Source organism: Lytechinus pictus, chromosome 2 (assembly GCF_037042905.1).
Source record: "Lytechinus pictus isolate F3 Inbred chromosome 2, Lp3.0, whole genome shotgun sequence".
In the NCBI taxonomy this organism is placed as follows: domain Eukaryota; kingdom Metazoa; phylum Echinodermata; class Echinoidea; order Temnopleuroida; family Toxopneustidae; genus Lytechinus; species Lytechinus pictus.
In genome coordinates, this window is record NC_087246.1 from 4,611,345 (window position 1) to 4,635,342 (window position 23,998).

Sequence of the window (23,998 nt, forward strand, 5' to 3'; positions counted from 1 at the left end):
AGACATTTAATATCTCCAAGCCAAAATGAATTGAAATTTAAATTTGCAATTTGAGGGCAACTAAAGAAAAGACCAATTTACTGAAACATGAATAGCATAAATCATTTTATTTACAATAATAGATATTTACAATATATATGTACATTAAAAGCGATAGTGATTTTCCATTTTACTGGTGAATCAAAGTGAAAAATCTGTTGTTTTTTTTTCATGCAAAAATTCATTGAATTTCCCTTTGCAAAACAGTTGCTGGGTTTATTTTGTAGGACAAAATGGAATTTCCATTTCAGATCAAGTTTGAAATGGAATTACAGATTTTCAGAACATGAAAGACAAATTTATGAAATTTATAGAAAATCATTGTCCATACATTCATCAGGCAGGATAAAACAAGCAAAGCTGTTAAATAAGACACCTGCATTTTAGATTTGGATGGACTTGAGACTAGGGTTCATGGATACTTCATAATTTGAATAATATATGAGTGTCAATATATTATGTATTGCATGAGAATTTAATTAATCAAATGAGTTTTCATTTTGATAATCAAAAATAAAATTGTGATTTACTGGTGATTCCCTGATAATCTTGCAGGAATCTACTAAATTCTGATTACACAAGTAACATACTTTACTAGCCTAGCTTGTGTATAACACAATATGCCTAAGCTAACTGTGACATCAAACGCAGTACTTTCTATATTAGTTCGTAAGTACAATCTGTGAATTAAAACAAAATATAAAACTTGCCGACATGAAACTCCAAGAAGGTTGCCTTACATAGCAACATTCAGTTTGTGCAAGGCAGATTCCAAACACAGAACCTTGTTAATTCTAAAAAGTGAGTGAAAAGAATAGCTTGTCTCAAGGTGCTTGTAGCTAGAAATTGCATCTAAAATTGGAATGCCCTACAGAATCAGTCTACTGTTGGTACATTCCTGCAAGGTATTCAATTTTCAAAAGCGGATAATGAGCAATTAATGAAGTAACTCTTATTTCTTTGCGAGTCCCTGATCAATAAAGTGCACACTTCTCTACATTTTGAAATATTTGCAGATATTAAAGGTCATTTGGGATATGGGCTACCTATGAACTGATCTTTTGTGAGGTAACAAAGAAAGAATACACAAGACAATTATTAAGCACAAGTGTGAAACCTTGGAACTTGCTTATCTTGCACAATGGCACACAAATACATAATCTTTACAACATTTCTACAAACATCTGGCACCTTTTAGCAAGAATCCCGCTAAAACTCTTTTAGAGACCTCCGCATTCCCCATTATTTTGTCTCTGCTGAATGGAGAAGATGAGTAAGGAAAAAATTCTTGTAGGCTTTTTGCTGAAAGATCCTCTTTACTTTTAAGGTGCCTCATTGATCAATGATCTTATGGGAAGGGCAACTATTCTATCCAATAAAATTTTTATGAAGAAATTTCCATAGGCATGTAGAAATTGAAATAAAAAATGTCTTGCTTTCTAAAAATGACTGCAATTGACCTCTAGATATATCATTGAAAGCTATTCAAACTTTACAGAGGATTAGGACATACCTCAATATTTGTTGGATTATAAGAAAGCAGGTCAGGTAGTCCAAAGAGCAGAGCTTTATTAAACAAAATCAAGGTAACATATCCAGAGTGTGGGAGGAAGGAGGAATTAATATTCATGTACTGAATAGAAAACCCAGGATTACAATTTAACTCTTTGAATTATTCAAATAGTTCACCTTCAATCAGAAATACAAAAAAGAGGACACCTTTTCCACTATATGTATATTCAGCCTACAGTGAAATGGAATCTATATATGTTAACAATCATGGCAAAAGCTGATATTCTGAAGAGATGATTTATGGGCCAAAAGTGATAGGCAGTAAAATAATTTTTTTCATGTAATTTCAAATTTTTTTTTAAATACGTCACTACACTGGGTAATGCAAATTTTACTGGTTATTAAGAAAGTAGAATTCAATATTTGAAATATTTAAATAGCTTTTTCAGAACTATTCCTATAGCAAAATAGGTATTCATTCTTAGGTCTACTGAATCCTGTCAACTTGAATGTAAGACAAACGCTTCACTGTTTGGATTGTTTTCTTGTGTAACCCTGTAAAGGTAATGGCATCCTTAGGCCTGACTTAACCAGCTTACATGTATGCTTGTATCAAAGTAACCCTATGGTTTATACCAACTCTGTCTACAAGTAGATGGCTAATTCTCAGATTGTCTAACATCACTATGGTTGAACCCACTCTATATGGTCTAATTACCATTCGTTCCATCCATCGCTTGGTCTAAGTATCATTCAGTCTAGTGCTCATATGGTATAATTTCCACTTTGTTAGTTTGCACCTTGTCAAAAAGTAACAGTTGGTACATAATCAATTATACTAAGTGGTGGTAAACCAAGCAGATATTAAAAGAAACAAATTATTAAACATGAAATTAGACAAAATTGTAAATGGGCTAGATAGCAATTAGACCAAATAGCTGAAGGTTGAAGGTGTACTAAGATTAGACCATGAGGGATGAGACAAAATGGAAATTAGACTGAGTAGCAATTAACCAAGTATTAAACAAGCTTAACTTTTTATCAAACCCTACTTCTACATTCACCTGTCTTAAAGGATACTAGTATAGGACAAATAGTATTTTCCATGATCAATGACCTCGTCTGAAAACACTACTTATTTAGAATAAATTGTTCTATGAATTCACTCTGTTCTGCTTCTTCCTTCTGGAGTGCAGCATATTGGATGCGATACCTACACACAAAGCAACAAAAACAATATCTGATTAATTTCAATAACAGAGGAGATGTTTGACAAAAAGAATTATACCAAGACAAATTTTTTTATTCTTTTTAGTCATGTTCTTATTTTTTGGTTAGTGTTCCAAATTCTAATGAGTAGCCAAACAATATTTACATTTTTGGAGCAGAAAAGGAATTACATTTAATGAGAAAAAGTTTGTGACATCACCTTCCTATTTATTTTGACATCTAGTCTCATTCACTTCTTAAAACAATTAATGTGAACCTTTGAACTTAATATGAATATAAACTTAACATTTTCCATCTAGTTTTGATGCAATATCATGGTTTTAATAGGATTTTCTTTGTTACAGTTCATATTTTTGTCATCTTTTTTCTTTCTTACTTTACACATTGAGCCCTCTGCAGGGTGTACATGTATTTACATCCACAATTAATCATATCTACTATCATAATATCTAGTTTAATCTTATATTAAAATCAAATTGATGTCATGGTGGAGTACCCTTTACTTTACCTCTCTAGCTGTGTCTTCTTCTCTGCAATCAATGCTTGGAGTTGTTGCTGTTGTGCTTCTCTCTGTTTTGATATAGATTTCAATAGGTTCCTAGATCCAATTGCCTAGAAGCAAATAACGAATTAAAATAGAAATTTAACAAAATTTAAATCAGAATTGAAATGTCTCTAATCAGTGCAACGAATACATTATCATTCCACTGTAAGTAGTTGGATAATTGGAAATTTAATGAGAAAGAAATTCAATCATTTCTCTTATGAAAAATGAAAACCTAGAGTTTTATTAAGCACCTTTTATTAAGCATTCAATAAAAAAACATGAAATCTATAGTGGCAGTCTCGCTTGCATTACGCAATTCGATATAGCAGCAGTGCTGCCTTTGAAAACAGCTAATGAATAATTATTCACAGAAGAAAACACTATTATGACAATAAAATATATCCATTGACCCAAAATGACCTTTGACCATGATCATGTGACCTAAGACATGTGCAAAACAATTATTCATACTTGATTACCCTTATGTCAATGTTTCATGAGCTAGATACATACATTTTCTAAGTTATGATGCCAATTCAACACATACTCCCAACATGGCCAGAGTTCATTGACCTTTAAATGACCTTTGATCTTGACCATGTTCCTGAAATATGCACAGGGTATTCAGGGATACATTGCTGCTCTTATGTCCAAGTTTCATGAACTAGATCCATGAATACTAAATAGGTTCATTATTGCAGAATGAAATAATCGCTAGAGGGTATTTATTTGTCTCGCAATCTACTATGGTCAACAAGGAAATTCGTGATCACTCTCGCAAAAAGTGTTCACTAGCTTTCTAGGAAATTTGTGATCACTCTCGCAAAATGTGTTCACTAGCTTACAAGTTCACGAGCTTTCGAGTGCCGCTGCAACTCTTTATCAAGTGACGAAAATTATCTGATACGGTAGTCAATTTATACCAATCCCCAGGACCGTACGCACGAACGTGGGAACAATAGGTGGGCACTGATCCGTTATGTGATTGGTCGGGCGTATATGCAAATAAGCCGGAGGTATATGCAAATACACCGCGAGTCGGCAATATGCAAATAAGACAAAATTGGCGGGCTCGCTAGTTTCCCGTGGGTGGGGGTTGACTAGCTGAGCGGTCCCTCGCTCGGTCGGGTCGGTGTGCACTGCCAGGTAAGGGGGTATTGTGCTGTCGGATGGTTCGCATCCAGAAATTGGGGATGTCGATCCCGCTGTCTCTGTTGAAGTTGTTAGGACAAAGACGTATACTAATAGCCTCCTTAATCCTGCGTGTATACCAATGTCTTTCTGTGGCAACGCAATGTACACCCTTCCAATCTGGGTGGTGTTGCTTCTCCCAAGCATGTTCTGCCACCGCGGATGTGTCGGTTCGCTGTAACCGAACATCGCGCTTGTGTTCAGAAATGCGTTCAATTATCGGTTGGGCTGTTTCACCGATGTAAGACCCGTCACATCCCTGGCAAGGAATGTTGTATACTACGCCATCACATAACGGATCAGTGCCCACCTATTGTTCCCGCGTTCGTGCGTACGGTCCTGGGGATTGGTATGAATTGACTACCGTATCAGATAATTTTCGTCACTTGATAAAGAGTTGCAGCGGCACTCGAAAGCTCGTGAACTTGTAAGCTAGTGAACACTTTTTGCGAGAGTGATCACGAATTTCCTAGAAAGCTAGTGAACACTTTTTGCGAGAGTGATCACGAATTTCCTTGTTGACCATAGTAGATTGCGAGACAAATGAATACCCTCTAGCGATTAGATCCATGAACTTTTAAAGTTACATGTATGATGACAATTCCACAAATACCCCCAACATTACCAAAGTTTGTTGACTCTAAATGGCCTTCAACCTTGGTCATGTGACCTGAAACTCGCTCATGATATTTAGGGATACATGGTTGCTCTTATGTCCTAGTTTCATGAACTAGATCCATAAACTTTTAAAGTTATGATGACGATTCCTCAAATAACCCCAACATGGCCAAACTTTGACCGTAAGTGACCTTTGACCTTAATCATGTGACCTGAAACTCAGGCAGGATCTTCAGTGATACACTAATACCCTTATGTTTAAGTTTTCTGAACTAGGTCCATATTCTTTCTAAGTTATGATGACATTTTCAAAAACTTGACCTTGGTTAAGATTTCGATATTAAGTTCATTGACCCTAAATGACCTTTGACCTTAGTCATGTGACCTGAAACTCAGGCAGGATGTTCAGTAATACTTGATTGCCCTTATGTCCAAGCTTTATGAACTAGGTCCATATACTTTCTAAGTTATGATGACATTTCAAAAACTTTACCTTGATTAAGATTTCAACATTGACAATGTCGCCGCAGTCAGAAGAGCGGCGCTTGTAGTCTCGCTCTGCTATGCAGGCGAGACAAAAATAAAAGAAATCTTGCAAGTCGTACCATCTGTACTTTCCCAGATACCCCATAAGGTGCTTGAGCATTCAAGGAATTTCTTCCAACTGCGTAACCATGTGCTACACATGGGTGTAAAGTGGCAAATGTAAATAAATGCCTTGGTGAAGGACACAAGTATTGTGGTGGCACTTGAACCCTAGACCTTGTGGTTCAAAGTTCAGAGACATATCCACAGAACCACAACACTGCATTATCATCATTCTATTTGTCTTAGGTATATATATATTTTTTTCTTTAAAAATTTGCCTGTCTTCAAGGTTCCACAATATATTTTGTTTCTAAATTAGTATAAAAATAGGGTTGGCATGGTTATAAACGAGAATAACTTCTTTTTTTAATATGTGTCAGACGTCTTAGGATGCACTTTAAAGTCACCATACTTGTATTTTCAAATTGTTAGTCTATTAATTACCTTCATCTTCTCTTTCTCAACTTCTTTTGCAAGTTGATCCACTTTGTCAATGAATCCTCCTACAATATGCTGAAAGTCTCCAATTTCTGTAAGATTAAAAAGGAAAAAAAACCCAAAGTACACATGATTAACGCAATATCTTTGTTATTAATAAATTTACCATATAACCTGCTCTTTGTGAGCATATATTAAAAAAAAAATCAAATTTAGGATGAGATATATGTGAATAACTTAATTGTAACCCTGAAGCCAACACAAAATTGGCATGAAATGCTTTAGATATACAACACTTTGAGGCATTAGAGTTTAAACTGCCCCCCCCCAAAAAAAAAAAATATATAGTTGATTTGAATAAGAGAAAAATAAAACAAGCATAACACATTAAAAAAAAAGTCATATCACTTATCACATCATCACTTTAGGGTCATTGACATGTGACTTATATGTAGTTCATTATGACCTCATTGAGCGTAATTGTGATCTATGCTGTGCATCGCATTACTTTCATTGTTGTACGCGTTGTATATTTTACGCATTCGCGCATGCGCACTAGACTGTTGATGGTCTTATACTCAATGGCAAATTTTGTACACGAGCCTATGGGATATTCATCGGATTTTGGTCACTGTTAGAGATACGCTCTGATACTGCACAGGCAATTGATGCAGACCAAAATAAGCGTTTATAATGTATGGCTAAAATGCTCTATTTAGATAATAATCTCTATTATGAAACATTCTAATTTTCTCATCACTGTCATGTAAAACAAAGTTTTATTCCTCCCTGAACATGTGGAATTACCATTGGTTTAACACTTTATGGTTCAGTCAAGTTGGACATTAATGTCAAATCTGTAAAAATACAAATATTGTACAATTCAAACAATTGAAAACAAAATAGTGAAAGAGGGACACTGTTGACTGTCTGAGGTTACATTTTAGTTGTAAATAATTACTATCATACAATATGACAATAATGAAATACATGTATTTTCCCTTTTCGTTCTTTCTTTCGTTTTTATTTTTGCTTCTTGGTTTCCCTTTTCTATCTTTCTTTCTTTATTTCTTTTTTTTTCCTTCTTTCTTTTTCATTCATTTTTTTTACCTTTTTCCTTTTTTCTATTCTTTCTCTCTCTTTCTTTCATTCTTTGGTCATCATTTTTGGTATTCCTTTCTTCTTTCTTTTTTTCTGTCTTCATTTTCTTCCTTCCCTTGATCTTTTTAATTTTTTTCTTTGTTTTCTTTCTGTTATTCATTTCTTCCATTTTTTTTTTTCCTTTTGGGGGTCTTTCTTTTTTTTCTGTTCATTTGTTTGCTCTTTCCTTCTTTCATTTTATTTTTGCTTTCTGAACCTTTTATGTCTTCTTTTTTACTTTTTCGTCCTTTCTTTTTATTCTCTCTTTCTTTCTTTCTTTATTTATTTTGCTTGTTCTATAGTTAGTACTTACTCTCTTTCTCTATTTTCTTTCTTTATTTTGTGCATGTGCCAAGAAAAGTCAGTCATTGCGTCTAAAATGCCTGTTTCGTGAAATGCGCGCCCAGGATCTGACATTCTCTTGACTTGAATAAACTGCCAGTGAATTTTGATTGGTAGAATCTAATTAGCATGACTAACATTCGACAGCCGTCTGCTTCAAGAAGTTTTTAAACATTTTTAATTTTTTTTATTTCTCCTCATACACAGATGGCTCACGAACGTGCACCCGCCATTAGGGAATTTGCAATGCAAAACCCCAACTGACAGGGATCTTTGTATTCTTTGATTTTTCACTTTATTCTAAATTGAATAATTACATAAAAAGAACTAGCCTAGTTCCACTTCCCGGTAAAGTTAATTAGGCCCTATTCCGTTTTAGCCTCTAGGCCTAGTCTAAACTTAGTCAAAGAAATAAGCTTAATTTAAACAAGGGGGAAAAAAGCAGTGGCTTACTTCGATTTCGGCTGTCTACCCCTGACATGCATGAATGAGCTCTAAATTGACTAAAATAGTAAAATAAGTAACGTTAAAACTTAAAGGTTTGGCTATATACCGCGCACACACGCAGCAGGTGCAGGCGCCCGGTCCCGGAGCGCCGCGGCGGCGCCGGAGCAGGGGCAGGCACCACAGAGCTAAGTCACCAGTAGAGGCGCTGGTCCAAAAATTGGGATTGTCCCAGAAAACAAGGATATCCTTATAAACCAAGACAAATTATGTCTTGATAAATTGAGACTGTCCTTGTTTATGGGGACGTTTTTTCTTCACTTCTCCCTACGGGACAAAGGCAGCAATTAGGGGAATTGAGAGTGCTAAAAATAGATTCAGTGACCTCAATTCCCCCCACTTCACCGTTTATTTATTATGACTTGCCGTCTTCCAATAATCTTGTTATGAAACCCGATATGTTTACATTGACTAGCACTCTTGATTGGTGTCGGCACTCAACAGGTGAATGAACTTTCCTAGATTTCTTGTGTGGAGAAATCCTTATAAACTGAGACAGTCCCTGTAAACGGGGACGATCCCAATTTTCTGACCAGCGCCTCTACTGGTCACGGGCGTCGAGCTGAGCCTGAGTGGTTCCATTCGATACTTCGATTGATTAAATTAAATTTACTCACTGTCCACAAAATCTTTACATTCTTCTTTCAATTCTGTCGTCTGGCTTTGAATTTCAGGTTCCAATACTCGTATTTTGTTTAAGTCATCAAAGTGCAAACCAGCATTTGCAAGAGCTTCGTCAGCCATGGTAACTGCGACTAGTAAATGGTAGGCACTTATGATCCAAGTTTGAAAGGAGACTCGTAAAATGACGTCAGTCTCGCCGATGAATATTCATTAGATCGTGGTCGTGCGTGTTCAATACACACTGCGTGCAGGCATGCAGATAGTTATATGCGAGGAACTTTGGCTCCAGAGACAAGTTGTCAAATAACGTGTGTGTGTACCATCGGCTGGTAGTATGCCATGCTGTCTAATACCCTTTTTACACAGGATTTTCTTAGCCCCGGACTATCGCTAACCCCGTACTATCCTTAACCCCGTACTATTTTTTTTCCTTTTTACACATGCCAAATTGTTATTGCTAACCCCGGATAAGGAATGCTTGCTTTTCACACACGAAACTCGCTAACCCCGGACTAGTGGTTTTTGTCGACCATTCGTAGTACAAGTACTTCACTCGTACCTTTTTACACACGCTACAATTTCCTTAACCCCGTACTATAGGTGGGGCCAAATTGCCATTTAGCCCCACCTATAGTACGGGGTTAAGCTTAGCCCACTTTCGTTTTACACTAGCGATCTTAACCCCGTACTATCGCTCTTAGCACCGCAATTGCTGGGATAACCCTGCTTTTTTGCAGGGCCAAATAGTCCCGTACTAAAGGTGGGGTTAGCCCACTTTGCAAAAATGCTGTGTAAAAAGAAAGTGGGCTAAGCTTAACCCCGTACTATAGGTGGGGCTAAATGGCAATTTAGCCCCACCTATAGTACGGGGTTAAGGAAATTTTAGCGTGTGTAAAAAGGGTATAAGACTTCAAACGCGTCGGAGAGAGTGCATGGCAATTCGGTAAAACGAAGTTTCCGATATAAAGAGATAATAAAATAACACTGTACAGTAGGCCCGGGGGGCCACTTATATTGACGAGTGGATACCATGCACGACCAAAAAAACACGTAAAAAGGATGTCTTTTTCAAGAGAGGGCACGTTACGTACGTAACGTGATAAGGGTGTCAAAAACACAAAAATATTGAACAAAGGGTATCTATTTCCAGTACGTTGAGAGGCAAATGTCAGATCAGGGGAGGCAGGAGTACAATCAGGTTTTTTTAAAGGGAAGAATAGTGTAGAATAAAAGGTATTATATATAGCAAATTGATCTAGGTGAGGGAAGCTTAAGTGAACAATGATGTTTTTAAAAAAAAGAATGAATATACCTTACCTGAATATTATGGTGAAGCCAATTTAAAAGGAGGTGAGACAAGTTTCAATGGAGGTTTTAAAAAAGAATAAACTGTATTATGGTGAAGCCAATTTAAAAGGAGGTGAGGCAAGTTTTAATGGAGGTTTTTAAAAAGAATAAACTGTACTACAAATTATGGTGAAGCCAATTTAAAAGGAGGTGAGGCAAGTTTTAATGGAGGTTTTTAAAAAGAATAAACAGTATTATGGTGAAGCCAATTTAAAAGGATGTGAGGCAAGTTTCAATGGAGGTTTTTAAAAAGAATAAACTGTATATGGTGAAGCCAATTTAAAAGGAGGTGAGGCAAGTTTCAATGGAGGTTTTTAAAACGAATAAACTGTATTATGGTGAAGCCAATTTAAAAGGAGGTGAGGCAAGTTTCAATGGAGGTTTTTAAAAAGAATAAACTGTATTATGGTGAAGCCAATTTAAAAGGAGGTGAGGCAAGTTTCAATGGAGGTTTTTAAAACGAATAAACTGTATATATGGTGAAGCCAATTTAAAAGGAGGTGAGGCAAGTTTCAATGGAGGTTTTTAAAAAGAATAAACTGTATTATGGTGAAGCCAGTTTAAAAGGAGGTGAGGCAAGTTTCAATGGAAGTTTTTAAAAAAGAATAAACTGTACTACAAATTTAAAAGGAGCTGGCGAGGCAAGTTTCAATTGAGGTTTTTAAAAAAGAATAAACTGTACTACAAATTATGGTGAAGCCAATTCAAAAGGAGGTGAGGCAAGTTTCAATGGAGGTTTTACAAAAAGAATAAACTGTACTACAAATTATGGTGAAGCCAATTTAAAAGGAGGTGAGGCAAGTTTCAATGGAGGTTTTTAAAAAAGAATAAACTGTACTACAAATTATGGTGAAGCCAATTCAAAAGGAGGTGAGGCTAGTTTCAATGGAGGTTTAAAAAAATAAACTGTATTATGGTGAAGCCAATTTAAAAGAAGGTGAGGCAAGTTTCAATTGAGGTTTTTTTAAAGAATAAACTGTACTACAAATTTGAAAGGAGGTGAGGCAAGTTTCAATGGAGGTTTTTAAAAAGAATACATGTATTACAAGTTATGGTGAAGCCAATTTAAAAGGAGGTGATCGAGGCAAGCCTCAATGGAGGTTTTTGAAAAGAATAAACTGTATTATGGTGAAGCCAATTTAAAAGGAGGTGAGGCAAGTTTCAATGGAGGTTTTAAAAAAAATAAACTGTACTACAAATTTAAAAGGAGGTGAGGCAAGTTTCAATGGAGGTTTATAAAAAAGAATAAACTGTACTATAAATTATGGTGAAGCCAATTCAAAAGGAGGTGAGGCAAGTTTCAATGGAGGGTTTAAAAAAAGAATAAACTGTACTACAAATTATGGTGAAGCCGATTTAAAAGGAGGTGAGGCAAGTTTCAATGGAGGTTTTTAAAAAGAATAAACTGTATTACAAGTTATGGTGAAGGCAATTTAAAAGGAGGCGAGGCAAGTCCGTTTTTAAAAAGAATAAACTACTACAAATTATGGTGAAGCCAATTTAAAAGGAGGTGAGGCAAGTTTTAATGGAGATTTTTTAAAAGAATAAACTGTACTAAATTTGAAAGGAGGTGAGGCAAGTTTCAATTGAGGTTTTTAAAAAGAATAAACTGTACTACAAATTTGAAAGGAGGTGAGGCAAGTTTCAATGGAGGTTTTTAAAAAGAATAAACTGTACTACAAATTATGGTGAAGCCAATTTAAAAGGAGGTGAGGCAAGCCTCAATGGAGGTTTAAAAAAAAGAATTAACTGTACTACAAATTATGGTGAAGCCAATTTAAAAGGAGGTGAGGCAAGCCTCAATGGAGGTTTTTAAAAAGAATAAACTGTATTATGGTGAAGCCAATTTAAAAGGAGGTGAGGCAAGTTTCAATGGAGGTTTTAAAAAATAAACTGTATTATGGTGAAGCCAATTTAAAAGGAGGTGAGGCAAGTTTCAATGGAGGTTTTAAAAAAAGAATTAACTGTACTACAAATTATGGTGAAGCCAATTTAAAAGGAGGTGAGGCAAGCCTCAATGGAGGTTTTTAAAAAGAATAAACTGTATTACGGTGAAGCCAATTTAAAAGGAGGTGAGGCAAGTTTCAATGGAGGTTTTAAAAAATAAACTGTATTATGGTGAAGCCAATTTAAAAGGAGGTGAGGCAAGTTTCAATTGAGGTTTTTTAAAAGAATAAACTGTACTACAAATTTGAAAGGAGGTGAGGCAAGTTTCAATGGAGGTTTTTAAAAAGAATAAACTGTACTACAAATTTAAAAGGAGGCGAGGCAAGTTTCAATGGAGGTTTTTAAAAAATAATAAACTGTACTACAAATTATGGTGAAGCCAATTTAAAAGGAGGTGAGGCAAGTTTCAATGGAGGTTTTAAAAAAAGAATAAACTGTCGGGAGATAAAATTAGCCACACAAGCTGGAATAAGCCTCCTGCAACCATTTCAAGAAGGCAGAACATAATCTTGTATATAGTTGTTAAACAATCCATATTCACATTTTGTATGGTGAAGATTAGCTTTTTCTTGAAAGAGCTGAACTTTTAAGTAAAGGTTGCAAAACTATGCTTCTACCCCTTTTGTCATTGGTGTGATGTAGTTAAATGTTCAACTTGTAATGAACTTATTGAAACAAGGTATAACTACACAATCACAGAGTAGACCTAATACAAATCAAATATTTTTTTCACAAGAGATACTGTTATGGAGTAATTTAGTACTGTTTTACAACAATTACATTAAAGGACAAGTCCACCCCAACAAAAAGTTGATTTGAATAAAAAGAGAAAAAATCAACAAGCATAACACTGAAAATTTCATCAAAATCGGATGTAAAATAAGAAAGTTATGACATTTTTAAGTTTTGCTTAATTAAAAAAAACAGTTATATGCACATCCTGGTCTGTATGCACCTGAGGAGACTGATGACGTCATCCTCTCACTATTTCTTTTGTATTTTATTATAGGAAATATGAAATATTCTAATTTTCTCCTCAATGTCAAGTGATACAACGATTAATTCCTCCCTGAACATGTGGAATTAGCTTTGTTTAATACTATATGGTTCAGTCAAGTTGGTCCTTATTGTCAAATGTATAGAAAATGAAATATTGTATAATTCAAACAGTAAAAAACAAACGAAATAGTGAGTGATTGACATCATCGACTGACTCACCTTGTTGTGTATATCACTGTTTTGTCAAAAATAAGCGAAACTTTCAAATGTCAAAACTTTCTTATTCTACGTTTGATTTTGATGAAATTTTCAGCATTATGCAAGTTTGAATTTTCTCTATTTATTCAAGTCAGCATTTTCCTGGGGTGGACTTGACCTTTAAGCTGCCAACTGCCTTAAAGAAATACCTGTTTTACACAAATTGCATAGTCATTGAATATTTACTAGAAAAAGTCACAAACAGTGTCCCAGGGTATAAATTAATTTCATAAGAAGAAAATAAAGAATGCTTGTAAAAATACCAATCTTGCTATCACATAAAAAATAAATTGTTTATAATATGAAAGAGAAACAGCACAGCATTGATCTTCACCTGGATTTGCATAATGTGAATGGTGACGCATCATCAAAGGAGATAATGCTTTATTTATTAGATCTAGCCTTTTGACAAGGCAGCATGACTTCTTCAAGTAGTGGCTAAAATAAGGTTAGTTTGACGAAGAAGAGAAATGGCAAAACCTGCGGACACATGCGAGATCAAGCAACTTCAGTTGCGAAGCCTTATAAATTTTTGCTTTTACTGCAAGCACTATGAATTATCCATGAGCATGCCGATGCGCCGATTCACACTTTTGATGCCCGATGTCATGAGACATCAGGCAATGAAATACATGTTATATCAGACATGGAGCTTTGTCTAAAGTCTATGTTAGATCTGCTCTGATCATGGAAGCAAAAGTTGTACTGCTAGGAAGACAAATTACAAGATAAAAACAATTTTCGATGTTTATTTTACTTTTCAATAAATTTATTATATATTTCTAGAATTAATTATCTTATGTTTATTGCTTTTTGTTGCCATTCATATTCTTACTGCAAAGAAAATACAATATTTGAAACGATTATCTGTTTCTTAACTGGTCAATAAATTTCTTATATATTTCTCTAATTAATTATCTTCTGTTTATTATTTTTTGCGATTCATAGAAAACTCATAATGTAAAAAAAATATTGAAAACCATTTTCTATGTTTATTTACTGTTCCATAAATTTCTTATATATTTCTCTCGATAATTATCTTCTGTTTACTGGGTTTTTTTGGCCATTCATAGAAAACTTACTATGAAAGAGAGAGAAAAAAAATTGAAAATGATTTTTATATTCATTTACTGTTCAATAAATTTCTATATATTTGTCTAATTATCTTCTGTTTACTGAGTGTTTATTTTTTTTTGGGGGGGAGGAGGGGGTGCTGGAACCTTCTTTATAAACATGATATGATTTTTTTTTAAAATTAGTACGAGTATAAATAATGATACATTAATTTTTGGCAAGTAACAGAATCTGTATTGTGTCTGTACATGAAGTCATGCTTTTGAGCAATTTTTGGTCTTGCATGCATATGTATAGCATGCTGAAATGTTGCTAAAATCCTTTGGTCATGGCCATTTGACAATGGCAAGGAGAGCATTTATTAATGAAAACTTAGCAAATGGTCCATCCTATGTTGAAATATAATGTATCAATACATTAAACTGTTAAAGATATCAAGATATTGAATTTCCCCCAAAATGTATCCTCATGATATTGAGTGCCCCCTTATGGTCTAATATCTATTAATTTTTCTCACGAAATGAATACATTTTTAGATAAGATGGCAGAAATTTGAGATACTGGTTGAAAAATTAAAATCACTTTATTTAAAAACAATTGTGTCGCTAAGGCACGCTCATAATACGCCCCACCTGTAACACGGAAAATAGAGTAATTGGTCCAGCAAGAAATGAGAAAGGTGGTGACTTCACCTTTTACCTTCTGACCTCAAAATCAATAGATTTCCTGGGATCTATGGTAGCATAATATACGTAAAATTATATGAGCCTAGCTAGGTTAAGCTAAACTGAAGTTATTTCCTAAACAAGGACTTGAGAAGGGTAGGATGAAAACATGTCATTGTAACCTTGACCTTTTTACCTTAAAATCGTTATGCTTTCTCCATGCTAGTATCATACACACCAAATATATGAGCCTAGGTAAAGTTAAACTGAAGTTATTCCGTTTACAAAGACTGCAGAAGGGTAAGATGAAAACATGTCATTGTGACCTTGACCTTTGACCTTAAAATCAATAAGCTTCCTGGGATCCATGCTAGTATCATACACACCAAATTATATGACTTAAGGTTAAGTTAAACTGAAGTTATCACAGAAGAGTATGTCAGTTTGACCTTGGACCACAAAATCAATAGGCTTCCTGGGATCCATGCTGGTATTATACACACCAAATTATAAGAGCCTATATAGGTTAAGTTAAACTGAAGCTAACACATTTACAGGTTGATGGATGGTCAGACATGGAACTTGATATCATAATTTGTCCCATAGGACTGCTAAGAAAATATTTATAAAAAAATGTTGTTATGCTCACTCTAACCGATCATACTCAAAGCAATCACCACCTACTGACATTTAAAAAAACAACATTACCATAGAAATATGTAACTGTAATGCTAACAATGTACCAATCATAAGTTAAAGTAGAGTTAAGATAATTTTTACTACAGCAAACAATTGAAGGTCAAACCCTATAGGCAGGCCCATAGTCAGACACCATACTTTGGTTTCCTCAGGTATATACACGTTATTGTTTACATAAAAAAAAGATAATTGTGTGATATGCAAAAAAATGATCACAATAAAAGGCAAGCTCCTGGGCCTAAAGATTAAACACGACAAAAGCGATTTTGTGTCTCGCCCACTTATGAAGATAACCAGAAATATGGTGTTTTGCGAGGGCACGCAACAGAATTATATCGAAACTTGATTGTGAAATGACTGGGCTGCAATAACACTTGTCATAAGAGTCTTGCAAGTAAACTTTAATGTTGACCTCAATCTTACCATGTCCTGTAAGTACATCTACCATCCAAGTTTGGTTGAAAGTGATTTACGGTTGCAGAGTTATGTGTCATAAAGAGTCTTGCACGGAAACTTTAACATTGACCTGAAAATGAACTTTGACCTAACCATGTGACCTCCGACTGCAGCATAACATGCAGATCTCCTAAGTACATTGACCATCTAAGTTTGGTTGAAAAGTGACTTGTGGTTGTGGAGTCAGGTGTCATAAGAGAGTCTTGCATGTAAACTTCAGCTTTGACCTGAAAATGACCTTTGACCTTACCATGTGACCTCTGACTGCAGCATAACATGCAAGTCTCCTAAGTACATCAACCATCCAAGTTTGGTTCAAAAGTGACTTGCTGTTGCGGAGTTAGGTGTCATAAGAGGGCCTTGCATGTAAACTTCAGCGTTGACCTGAAAATGACCTTTGACCTTACCATGTGACCTCCGACTGCAGCCTAACGTGCAAGTCTCTTAAGTACATCTACCATCCAAGTTTGGTTGAAAAGTGACTTATGGTTGTGGAGTTTTGTGTCATAAGGTTCGTGACAGATGGACAGACGATATATGGATCTTTAAGTCTCGCCTTCACGTCTGGTGGGTGAGATAAAATAAAAGTCTGAAAATCATCTAGTGGAAATCATTTAGTTCCCCAAAAAAAAATATGCGTGAAAGTCTGAATTTGGACTTCAGCCTGAAAAGTTACAGCTATGCAAGCTTGATTATTAATCATTTTGATGGCAAACAACTATAGTAGAAGAACATCTAGCCTAAGACGTTCAGGGATTTTGACTTTACAGAGTAAATGCCATCAAACCTCCATATATAGCAAGTTCACATTCTAGCGTATGATAATGTACATCTCTTACAAAACTTAAGTAAACTAAAGCAAGTTACTTGTAGAGAGCAGTGCAAATGGGGCATATGTAGTCATCCTTTGCCTGTGGTGGCTTTGCAAGTGAAACACAATGCAAGTGCTACCATCTTCCACAGTCTTTGTAAAAACATCATTGTGCACTTGCCTCACCTCCTCTCAAGTTGGCTTCACCATAATATTTATGACACTAATTATTCTATTTAACAACCTCAATTGAAACTTGCCTCACCTCCTTTTAAATTGGCTTCACCATAATTTGTAGTACAGTTTATTCTTTTTAAAAACCTCCATTGAAACTTGCCTCACCTCCTTTCAAATTTGTAGTACAGTTTATTCTTTTTAAAAACCTCAATTGAAACTTGCCTCACCTCCTTTTAAATTGGCTTCACCATAATACAGTTTATTTTTTTAAACCTCCATTGAAACTTGCCTCACCTCCTTTTGAATTGGCTTCACCATAATTTGTAGTACAGTTTATTCTTTTTAAAAACCTCTATTGAAACTTGCGTCGCCTCCTTTTAAATTTGTAGTACAGTTTATTCTTTTTAAAAACCTCCATTGAAACTTGCCTCACCTCCTTTTAAATTGGCTTCACCATAATTTGTAGTACAGTTTATTCTTTTTAAAAACCTCTATTGAAACTTGCGTCGCCTCCTTTTAAATTTGTAGTACAGTTTATTCTTTTTAAAAAACCTCCATTGAAACTTGCCTCACCTCCTTTTAAATTGGCTTCACCATAATTTGTAGTACAGTTTATTCTTTTTAAAAACCTCTATTGAAACTTGCGTCGCCTCCTTTTAAATTTGTAGTACAGTTTATTCTTTTTAAAAAACCTCCATTGAAACTTGCCTCACCTCCTTTTAAACTGGCTTCACCATAATACAGTTTATTCTTTTTAAAAACCTCCATTAAAACTTGCATCACCTCCTTTTAAATTGGCTTCACCATATATACAGTTTATTCTTTTAAAAAACCTCCATTGAAACTTGCCTCACCTCCTTTTAAATTGGCTTCCCAGGACCAAAATCCAGTTGAAACCAATTAGAGCAAAACAAATTGAAACCAGTTGGCCAACTGGTTTCATACAATAGGGAAATTGGAACAACTGGTTCCAGTTAAAACCAATTGGGCAACTGGAACCAGTTGGCAATTGGTTCCAGTTGAAAACAATTAAGCAACCAGTTGGCAACTGGTTTCAATTGGTTCCAGTTGTTCCAATTTCCCTATTAAAACCAGTTGAAACCAATTGGAGGCAACTGGTTTCAACTGGAACCAGTTGAAACTAATTGGTTTCCAACTGGATCCAATTGGAACTTCCAGTTGGAATGACTTAATTAGTTACAAATTAATTAGATTTTGCACTAACTATTGCTCATGCCAAAAAAGAAGCAGTGCTATATGTCTATAATACCAATGTAAAGGGCATTGATAAATAGACTTTCATAGTGTATATATATTACATGAAAGATCTTCAAATATATGTATTTGTATTTGATGTAATTTGGTAACAGTTAGTGGTGTACTAATTATCTTATAATCTGTTTTAATTATAATCTATGACATTTATGAACATGGTTTTCACTGCTATAAGCATTCTAAACACTTATCTGAAACAAGTATGGTACTTGAAATAGAAAATAATTAAATAGATACATTTTAAATGATGATGAATCACATAAAACATTAATCCGTGCACACTGGCAGATAATATGCAAATTAACTGGTTTCAATTGGAACCAGTTGGGTAACTGGAAAATTTCCAATTGGAAACCAATTGGAAGTCATTTCCAGTTACCCAACTGGATCCAGTTAGGATTTCCAGTTACCCAACTGGTTCCAGTTAGGATTTCCAGTTACCCAACTGGTTCCAGTTAGGATTTCCAGTTACCCAACTGGTTCCAGTTAGAAATCATTTCCAGTTGGAAGTCATTTCCAGTTACCCAACTGGTTCCAGTTAGGATTTACAGTTACTCAATTGGTTCCAGTTAGAAATCATTTCCAGTTGGAAGTCATTTCCAGTTACCCAACTGGTTCCAGTTAGGATTTCCAGTTACCCAACTGGTTCCAGTTAGAAATCATTTCCAGTTGGAAGTCATTTCCAGTTACCCAACTGGTTCCAGTTAGGATTTTCAGTTGCCCAACTGGTTCCAGTTAGGATTTCCAGTTGCCCAACTGGTTTCAATTGGTTTCAACCTGGAAATTGTTATATTCCAGTTAAAACCAATTGAAACCAGTTGAAACCAATTGAAACCAATTGAAACCAGTTGGAAATCCAACTGGTTTCAATTGGATTTTGGTCCTGGGTTCACCATAATACAGTTTATTCTTTTTAAAAACCTCCATTAAAACTTGCCTCACCTCCTTTTAAATTGGCTTCACCATAATTTGTAGTACAGCTTTCTTTTTTAAAAACCTCCATTGAAACTTGCCTCGCCTCCTTTTAAATTTGTACAGTTTATTCTTTTTGAAAACCTCAATTGAAACTTGCCTCACCTCCTTTTAAATTGGCTTCACCATAATTTGTAGTACAGTTTATTCTTTTTAAAAACCTCCATTGAAACTTGCCTCACCTCCTTTTAAATTGGCTTCACCATAATACAGTTTATTCTTTTTAAAAACCTCCATTATAACTTGATCACCTCCTTTTAAATTGGCTTCACCATAATACAGTTTATTCTTTTTTTAAACCTCCATTGAAACTTGTCTCACCTCCTTTTAAATTGGCTTCACCATAATATTCAGGTAAGGTATATTCATTCTTTTTTTTAAAAACATCATTGTTCACTTCCCTCACCTAGATCATTTGGCTATATATAATACATTTTATTCTACACTATTCTTCCCTTTAAAAAAACCTGATTGTACTCCTGCCTCCCCTGATCTGACATTTGCCTCTCAACGTACTGGAAATAGATACCCTTTTTTCAATATTTTTGTGTTTTTGACACCCTTATCACGTTACGTACGTAACGTGCCCTCTGTTGAAAAAGACATCCTTTTTACGTGTTTTTTTGGTCGCGCATGGTATCCACTCGTCAATATAAGTGGCCCCCCCGGGCCTACTGTACATAGTGTTATTTTATTATCTCTTTATATCGGAAACTTCGTTTTACCGAATTGCCATGCACTCTCTCCGACGCGTTTGAAGTCTTAGGGTGCGTTTATCCGCCACTTTTTTACCCTATAATCATGATTCCAATCATGATTCAAATCACGATTCTGCAGAATCACGATTGCGTTTAGTCGAAATTGAATATAATCATGATTAGAATCACAAACATGAACTACGAAAAAAAGGGCGTTTGGAAAGACGTTTCTGCAGAATCACGTACGAAAATGTTCGGATAAACGATATCGTGATTTGAATCATGATTATATGACGTCATTGTGTCGAGCTATTTCCGGTTCTTGCCAAGGCGCGCGCCCCACGTTGTCACATCACATGTACGTCGCCGACCTCCAATTAAGTGTCCAACGTTGACCTATACTTCCTGGGTCAAACTGCGCACTGTGATGCGCACTGGATCGGTCCGAATCCGAGGAGAAACAGCGTTGGAACGAAGGTCGTCTAAACCCTGATTCTGTAGTAATTGTGATTCATGTTTGTGATTTGAATCATGATTCCAATCATGATTCAAATCACGATTCTGGCTTGAGGTCGGATAAACGCAGCCCTAGACAGCATGGCATACTACCAGCCGATGGTACACACACGCACACACACACACGTTATTTGACAACTTGTCTCTGGAGCCAAAGTTCCTCGCATATCTGCATGCCTGCACGCAGTACCACGATCTAATGAATATTCATCGGCGAGACTGACGTCATTTTACGAGTCTCCTTTCAAACTTGGATCATAAGTGCCTACCCTAGTAAATTCTTGAGAAATATGTGATGGCTCGATCGGAAATAATTTTATATTGATTAACATTTTTTTCCTTATTAATATAAATAATTAAATTTTCACGTATAAAATAATCATAAATAAATAATTATATTTTATATACTGGTATTATTCCTACATCAAATTTCTTTAAAAAGATGTTTCTGGAGTTATGGACTCTATATAAACTGTGCATGCTCTTTGGATTCTGCTAAAAATTTTAATCGCAAAGAAGCTAGCTGACTAAGTCTCGGAGCGCTCGAGCGGAGTAATGAAAGGCTGACAAACAATCACTGAATCAGCCATCCATTCAGCCTAGGTAAGATATCATGTCGACAACTCGACATCATCTTATTTCCAAAAGAACAACGCCAATTCGTTTTACAATACAATCACATTATCTTACGCTATATAACGTCAGTGTCAAGTGAATTTTTAAAGATACATACCGTACCCAGGCGTGCGCGGGCGAGGCTTTCGACAACAGTCCGAACACGAAGTGTGCCGACCGGCCCGGGACTCGGGCAGCGGTGCATGTGCATGTGCTCGGTCATGGCTAGGTTCGGGCGCAAGTCTAGTCTGACTTGTCGCCATCGGCATCGGGGCCGGGCGCTAACGATCCCAATGCAGTTTCGCACCGGCCGAATTCGAGCAAATTTCCCCACCAGAAATTGTTCACAAATGTCATGGGCAAGTCTCTAGATCTCTCTCACTCTCAGCTAAGCTTAGCTTAGACCTTAGTCACACATATTGAGAAACTAGATTGATCACCGCTTTTCCAAATCAAGAGATCTAAGTCTAACGTCAGTAACGAGTAATTTTATCGGCTATCACAATCAATCAGGAATGGCGCTAAGGTACGTTTAGATCTAACGTTAGGCCTATTTTTTATTTCGGCTCCGATCTTGACATCATCGTTCGAATCCTTAGACTTAGAGTCAGACATCACTTTGCTTGGCTTCTCCGTAATTTGATATAGACGAAAGTTAACGCCCCCAAAATAAAAAGATTTGATGCATTGCCATAAGCGCCATCCAGGCGATGTATATGCCGCGCGAGGCCCGAAGTGAAGACCGGAAAATTTACTATCTAGACCTACACTCTACAGGAGAATTTCTTAATTTCCATACCTGATCATTCTGACGTAACGTGTTGATGTGATTTGATATGATATTTATATGCACAATATTTTATCAGCAATCATTTTTACTTTTTATAATGTGCCTAAATACCATAATAGATGAATAGGAAGGTCTCTTCTGTAATTTCTTAGTGCATTTATATTGACAACGATGAGGCATAATTTCCCTTGCATCTCTGAGTATGACGCTTATTCTCGTGTACTGTGCTAAAAATATGTTTTCTTGTTTTCTCCGAAAATATGAATCATCTTAAATTAGATCTTTAACTTGCTGAAAAGTCCGTATTCCAAATGTCTCCTTTTGTAAAACAATATGTTGTAGAATCCAGCAAGAAATTTTGGTTGAGGGAGAATTTTGCATGCATCATTAAGTTACAATATTAACCCACTACCTCTTTAAATTTTTGTTGTATTTTCCAACAAAGAATTAAATAGAAATGAGAGGCCACTTGCAGGATTCTTGTGTGAAAGACAAAGCTCTTAATTTTGACTTGGGAGTTCGATGAGATTTTAAATTTGTGAAGGAACCCCAACAAGTTTGGTATCATTGGAAAGCTTGTAAACTCAGAAATAGAATGATGGATAAATCAACTCTATCTCGTAAAGGTTGGTAGATAATTAAATATATTCCATGATAAAAGGAAGTAGATGCATTTCAGTGTTTTGTTCTGCCTCTTTTTAGATCAGTATAAATATGTTTATATACAGAAATATGTCTCTTCTTCTTCTTTTATTATTAAACAAGAGTTTAAAGAAATAAATTTAGCCTTGAGCAAAGATATGTGATGAATTATTATTGTATAAAAATTATTCTGTCAAAAAATAAATCATTTGTCTGTCAAGAGTATTGTAGATTAAGAGAAATTATTAATGCATAAATGGTACAAACTTTGCCAATGTTCTTATTTCACCACACAGGGTTCATTTCACTTTTTGATTTGATAGAGATCTACATGTAGTTGTGTGCATTTAAAGGAATTTGAAACAACCTTTGGAACAAGATAGCTTGTTTGAAAACAGAAAAATCAAAGAAACATATCAACGAAAGTTTGAGAAAAATGGGACAATTAATGGGAAGTTATGAGCATTTGAATATTGCGATCACTAATGCAATGGAGAACCTCCTATTGGCAATGCAACAAAGATGTGTGATGTCACTTGTGAACAACTCTCCCATTACTTTTTTTATTTTTTATGTCACTTAATCTGCCTCTTTTATCACATCTCACAGTAGATCATGTATTTTTTCTATAGATGGGCATGTAATATAGATTTTCAAAGAATACATTATGGTTGAAGAGTTTGTATCACCATATGAAAGAACAAAAAGATACATTTTTGGGATGTTTTATAGTCCATCAATGGGAAAGTTGTTCGCATGTGACATCACACATCTTTGTCACATTGCCAATAGGATGATCTCCATTGCATTAGTGATGGCAATATTCAATTTATACTTATAACTTTCTCATTATTTGTCAGATTTTTCTCAAACTTTCTTTGTTTTTATTCTTTGATTTTTCTCTTTCCACACAAGCCCACTTGTTCCAAAGGTTTCATTCCCCTTTAAGTGTACTAATAGATATAATTATAGTGACATGTTTTGTTTTGCAGTTTGTTGAGTCTACTGACTGCAAGATGTTTGCTCAAAGATCTGCATGGCTTGTACAGAGAGCAAGAAGTCGACAAATCCTTGCCCGGTATCTAAGAAACAGATCTGCATTGACTACACCATCTGGAGGAAATGAGAGATATGATGTGATAGTTGTAGGAGGAGGTCATGCTGGGTGTGAAGCAGCTGGTGCAGCAGCTCGTATGGGAGCTCAAACATTACTCTTGACTCATAAGATTGAAACTATAGGTATGACTCACTCTCAGGGCCCGATGTGTAAGAATTTAGCTTTTT

General features: G+C 35.4%; 2 protein-coding genes across 4 annotated transcripts in view; one reads left to right on the plus strand and one right to left on the minus strand.

Annotated features, from left to right (window-relative positions):
- Positions 1–92: 92 nt before the first annotated feature.
- Positions 93–9,349, minus strand: LOC129254966 (intraflagellar transport protein 20 homolog). Its single transcript, XM_054893516.2, has 4 exons — positions 8,767–9,349; positions 6,170–6,255; positions 3,290–3,393; positions 93–2,764 (listed from the first exon to the last, which is right to left on the minus strand). The coding sequence occupies exons 1-4, from the start codon at positions 8,891–8,893 to the stop codon at positions 2,683–2,685; spliced, it is 399 nt and encodes a 132-aa protein (XP_054749491.1). The 5' UTR covers positions 8,894–9,349; the 3' UTR covers positions 93–2,682.
- Positions 9,350–20,582: 11,233 nt separating this feature from the next.
- The window catches only part of LOC129253654 (protein MTO1 homolog, mitochondrial-like), a 32,299-nt gene continuing 28,883 nt past the window's right edge, over positions 20,583–23,998 (plus strand). The window contains exons 1-3 of one of the 3 annotated variants that reach the window (XM_064107754.1): positions 20,583–20,628; positions 22,518–22,698; positions 23,707–23,953. In XM_064107754.1, coding sequence (XP_063963824.1) covers positions 23,731–23,953 — 223 coding nt within the window. In that variant the 5' untranslated portion in view covers positions 20,583–20,628; positions 22,518–22,698; positions 23,707–23,730. Of the gene's footprint in view, positions 20,629–21,109; positions 21,271–22,517; positions 22,699–23,706; positions 23,954–23,998 lie in introns of all 3 variants that reach the window. The other 2 variants (XM_064107746.1, XM_064107765.1) reach the window with 2 other exon arrangements.

Excerpts from the sequence above, each read along its gene's own strand:
- LOC129254966 (XM_054893516.2), bottom strand. The coding sequence starts at position 8,893 with ATGGCTGACGAAGCTCTTGCAAATGCTGGTTTGCACTTTGATGACTTA. Across the intron at positions 3,394-6,169 it reads TTGAGAAAGAGAAGATGAAG|GCAATTGGATCTAGGAACCT; the intron begins GTAATTAATAGA and ends ATTTGCTTCTAG. Across the intron at positions 2,765-3,289 it reads AAGAAGACACAGCTAGAGAG|GTATCGCATCCAATATGCTG; the intron begins GTAAAGTAAAGG and ends CTTTGTGTGTAG.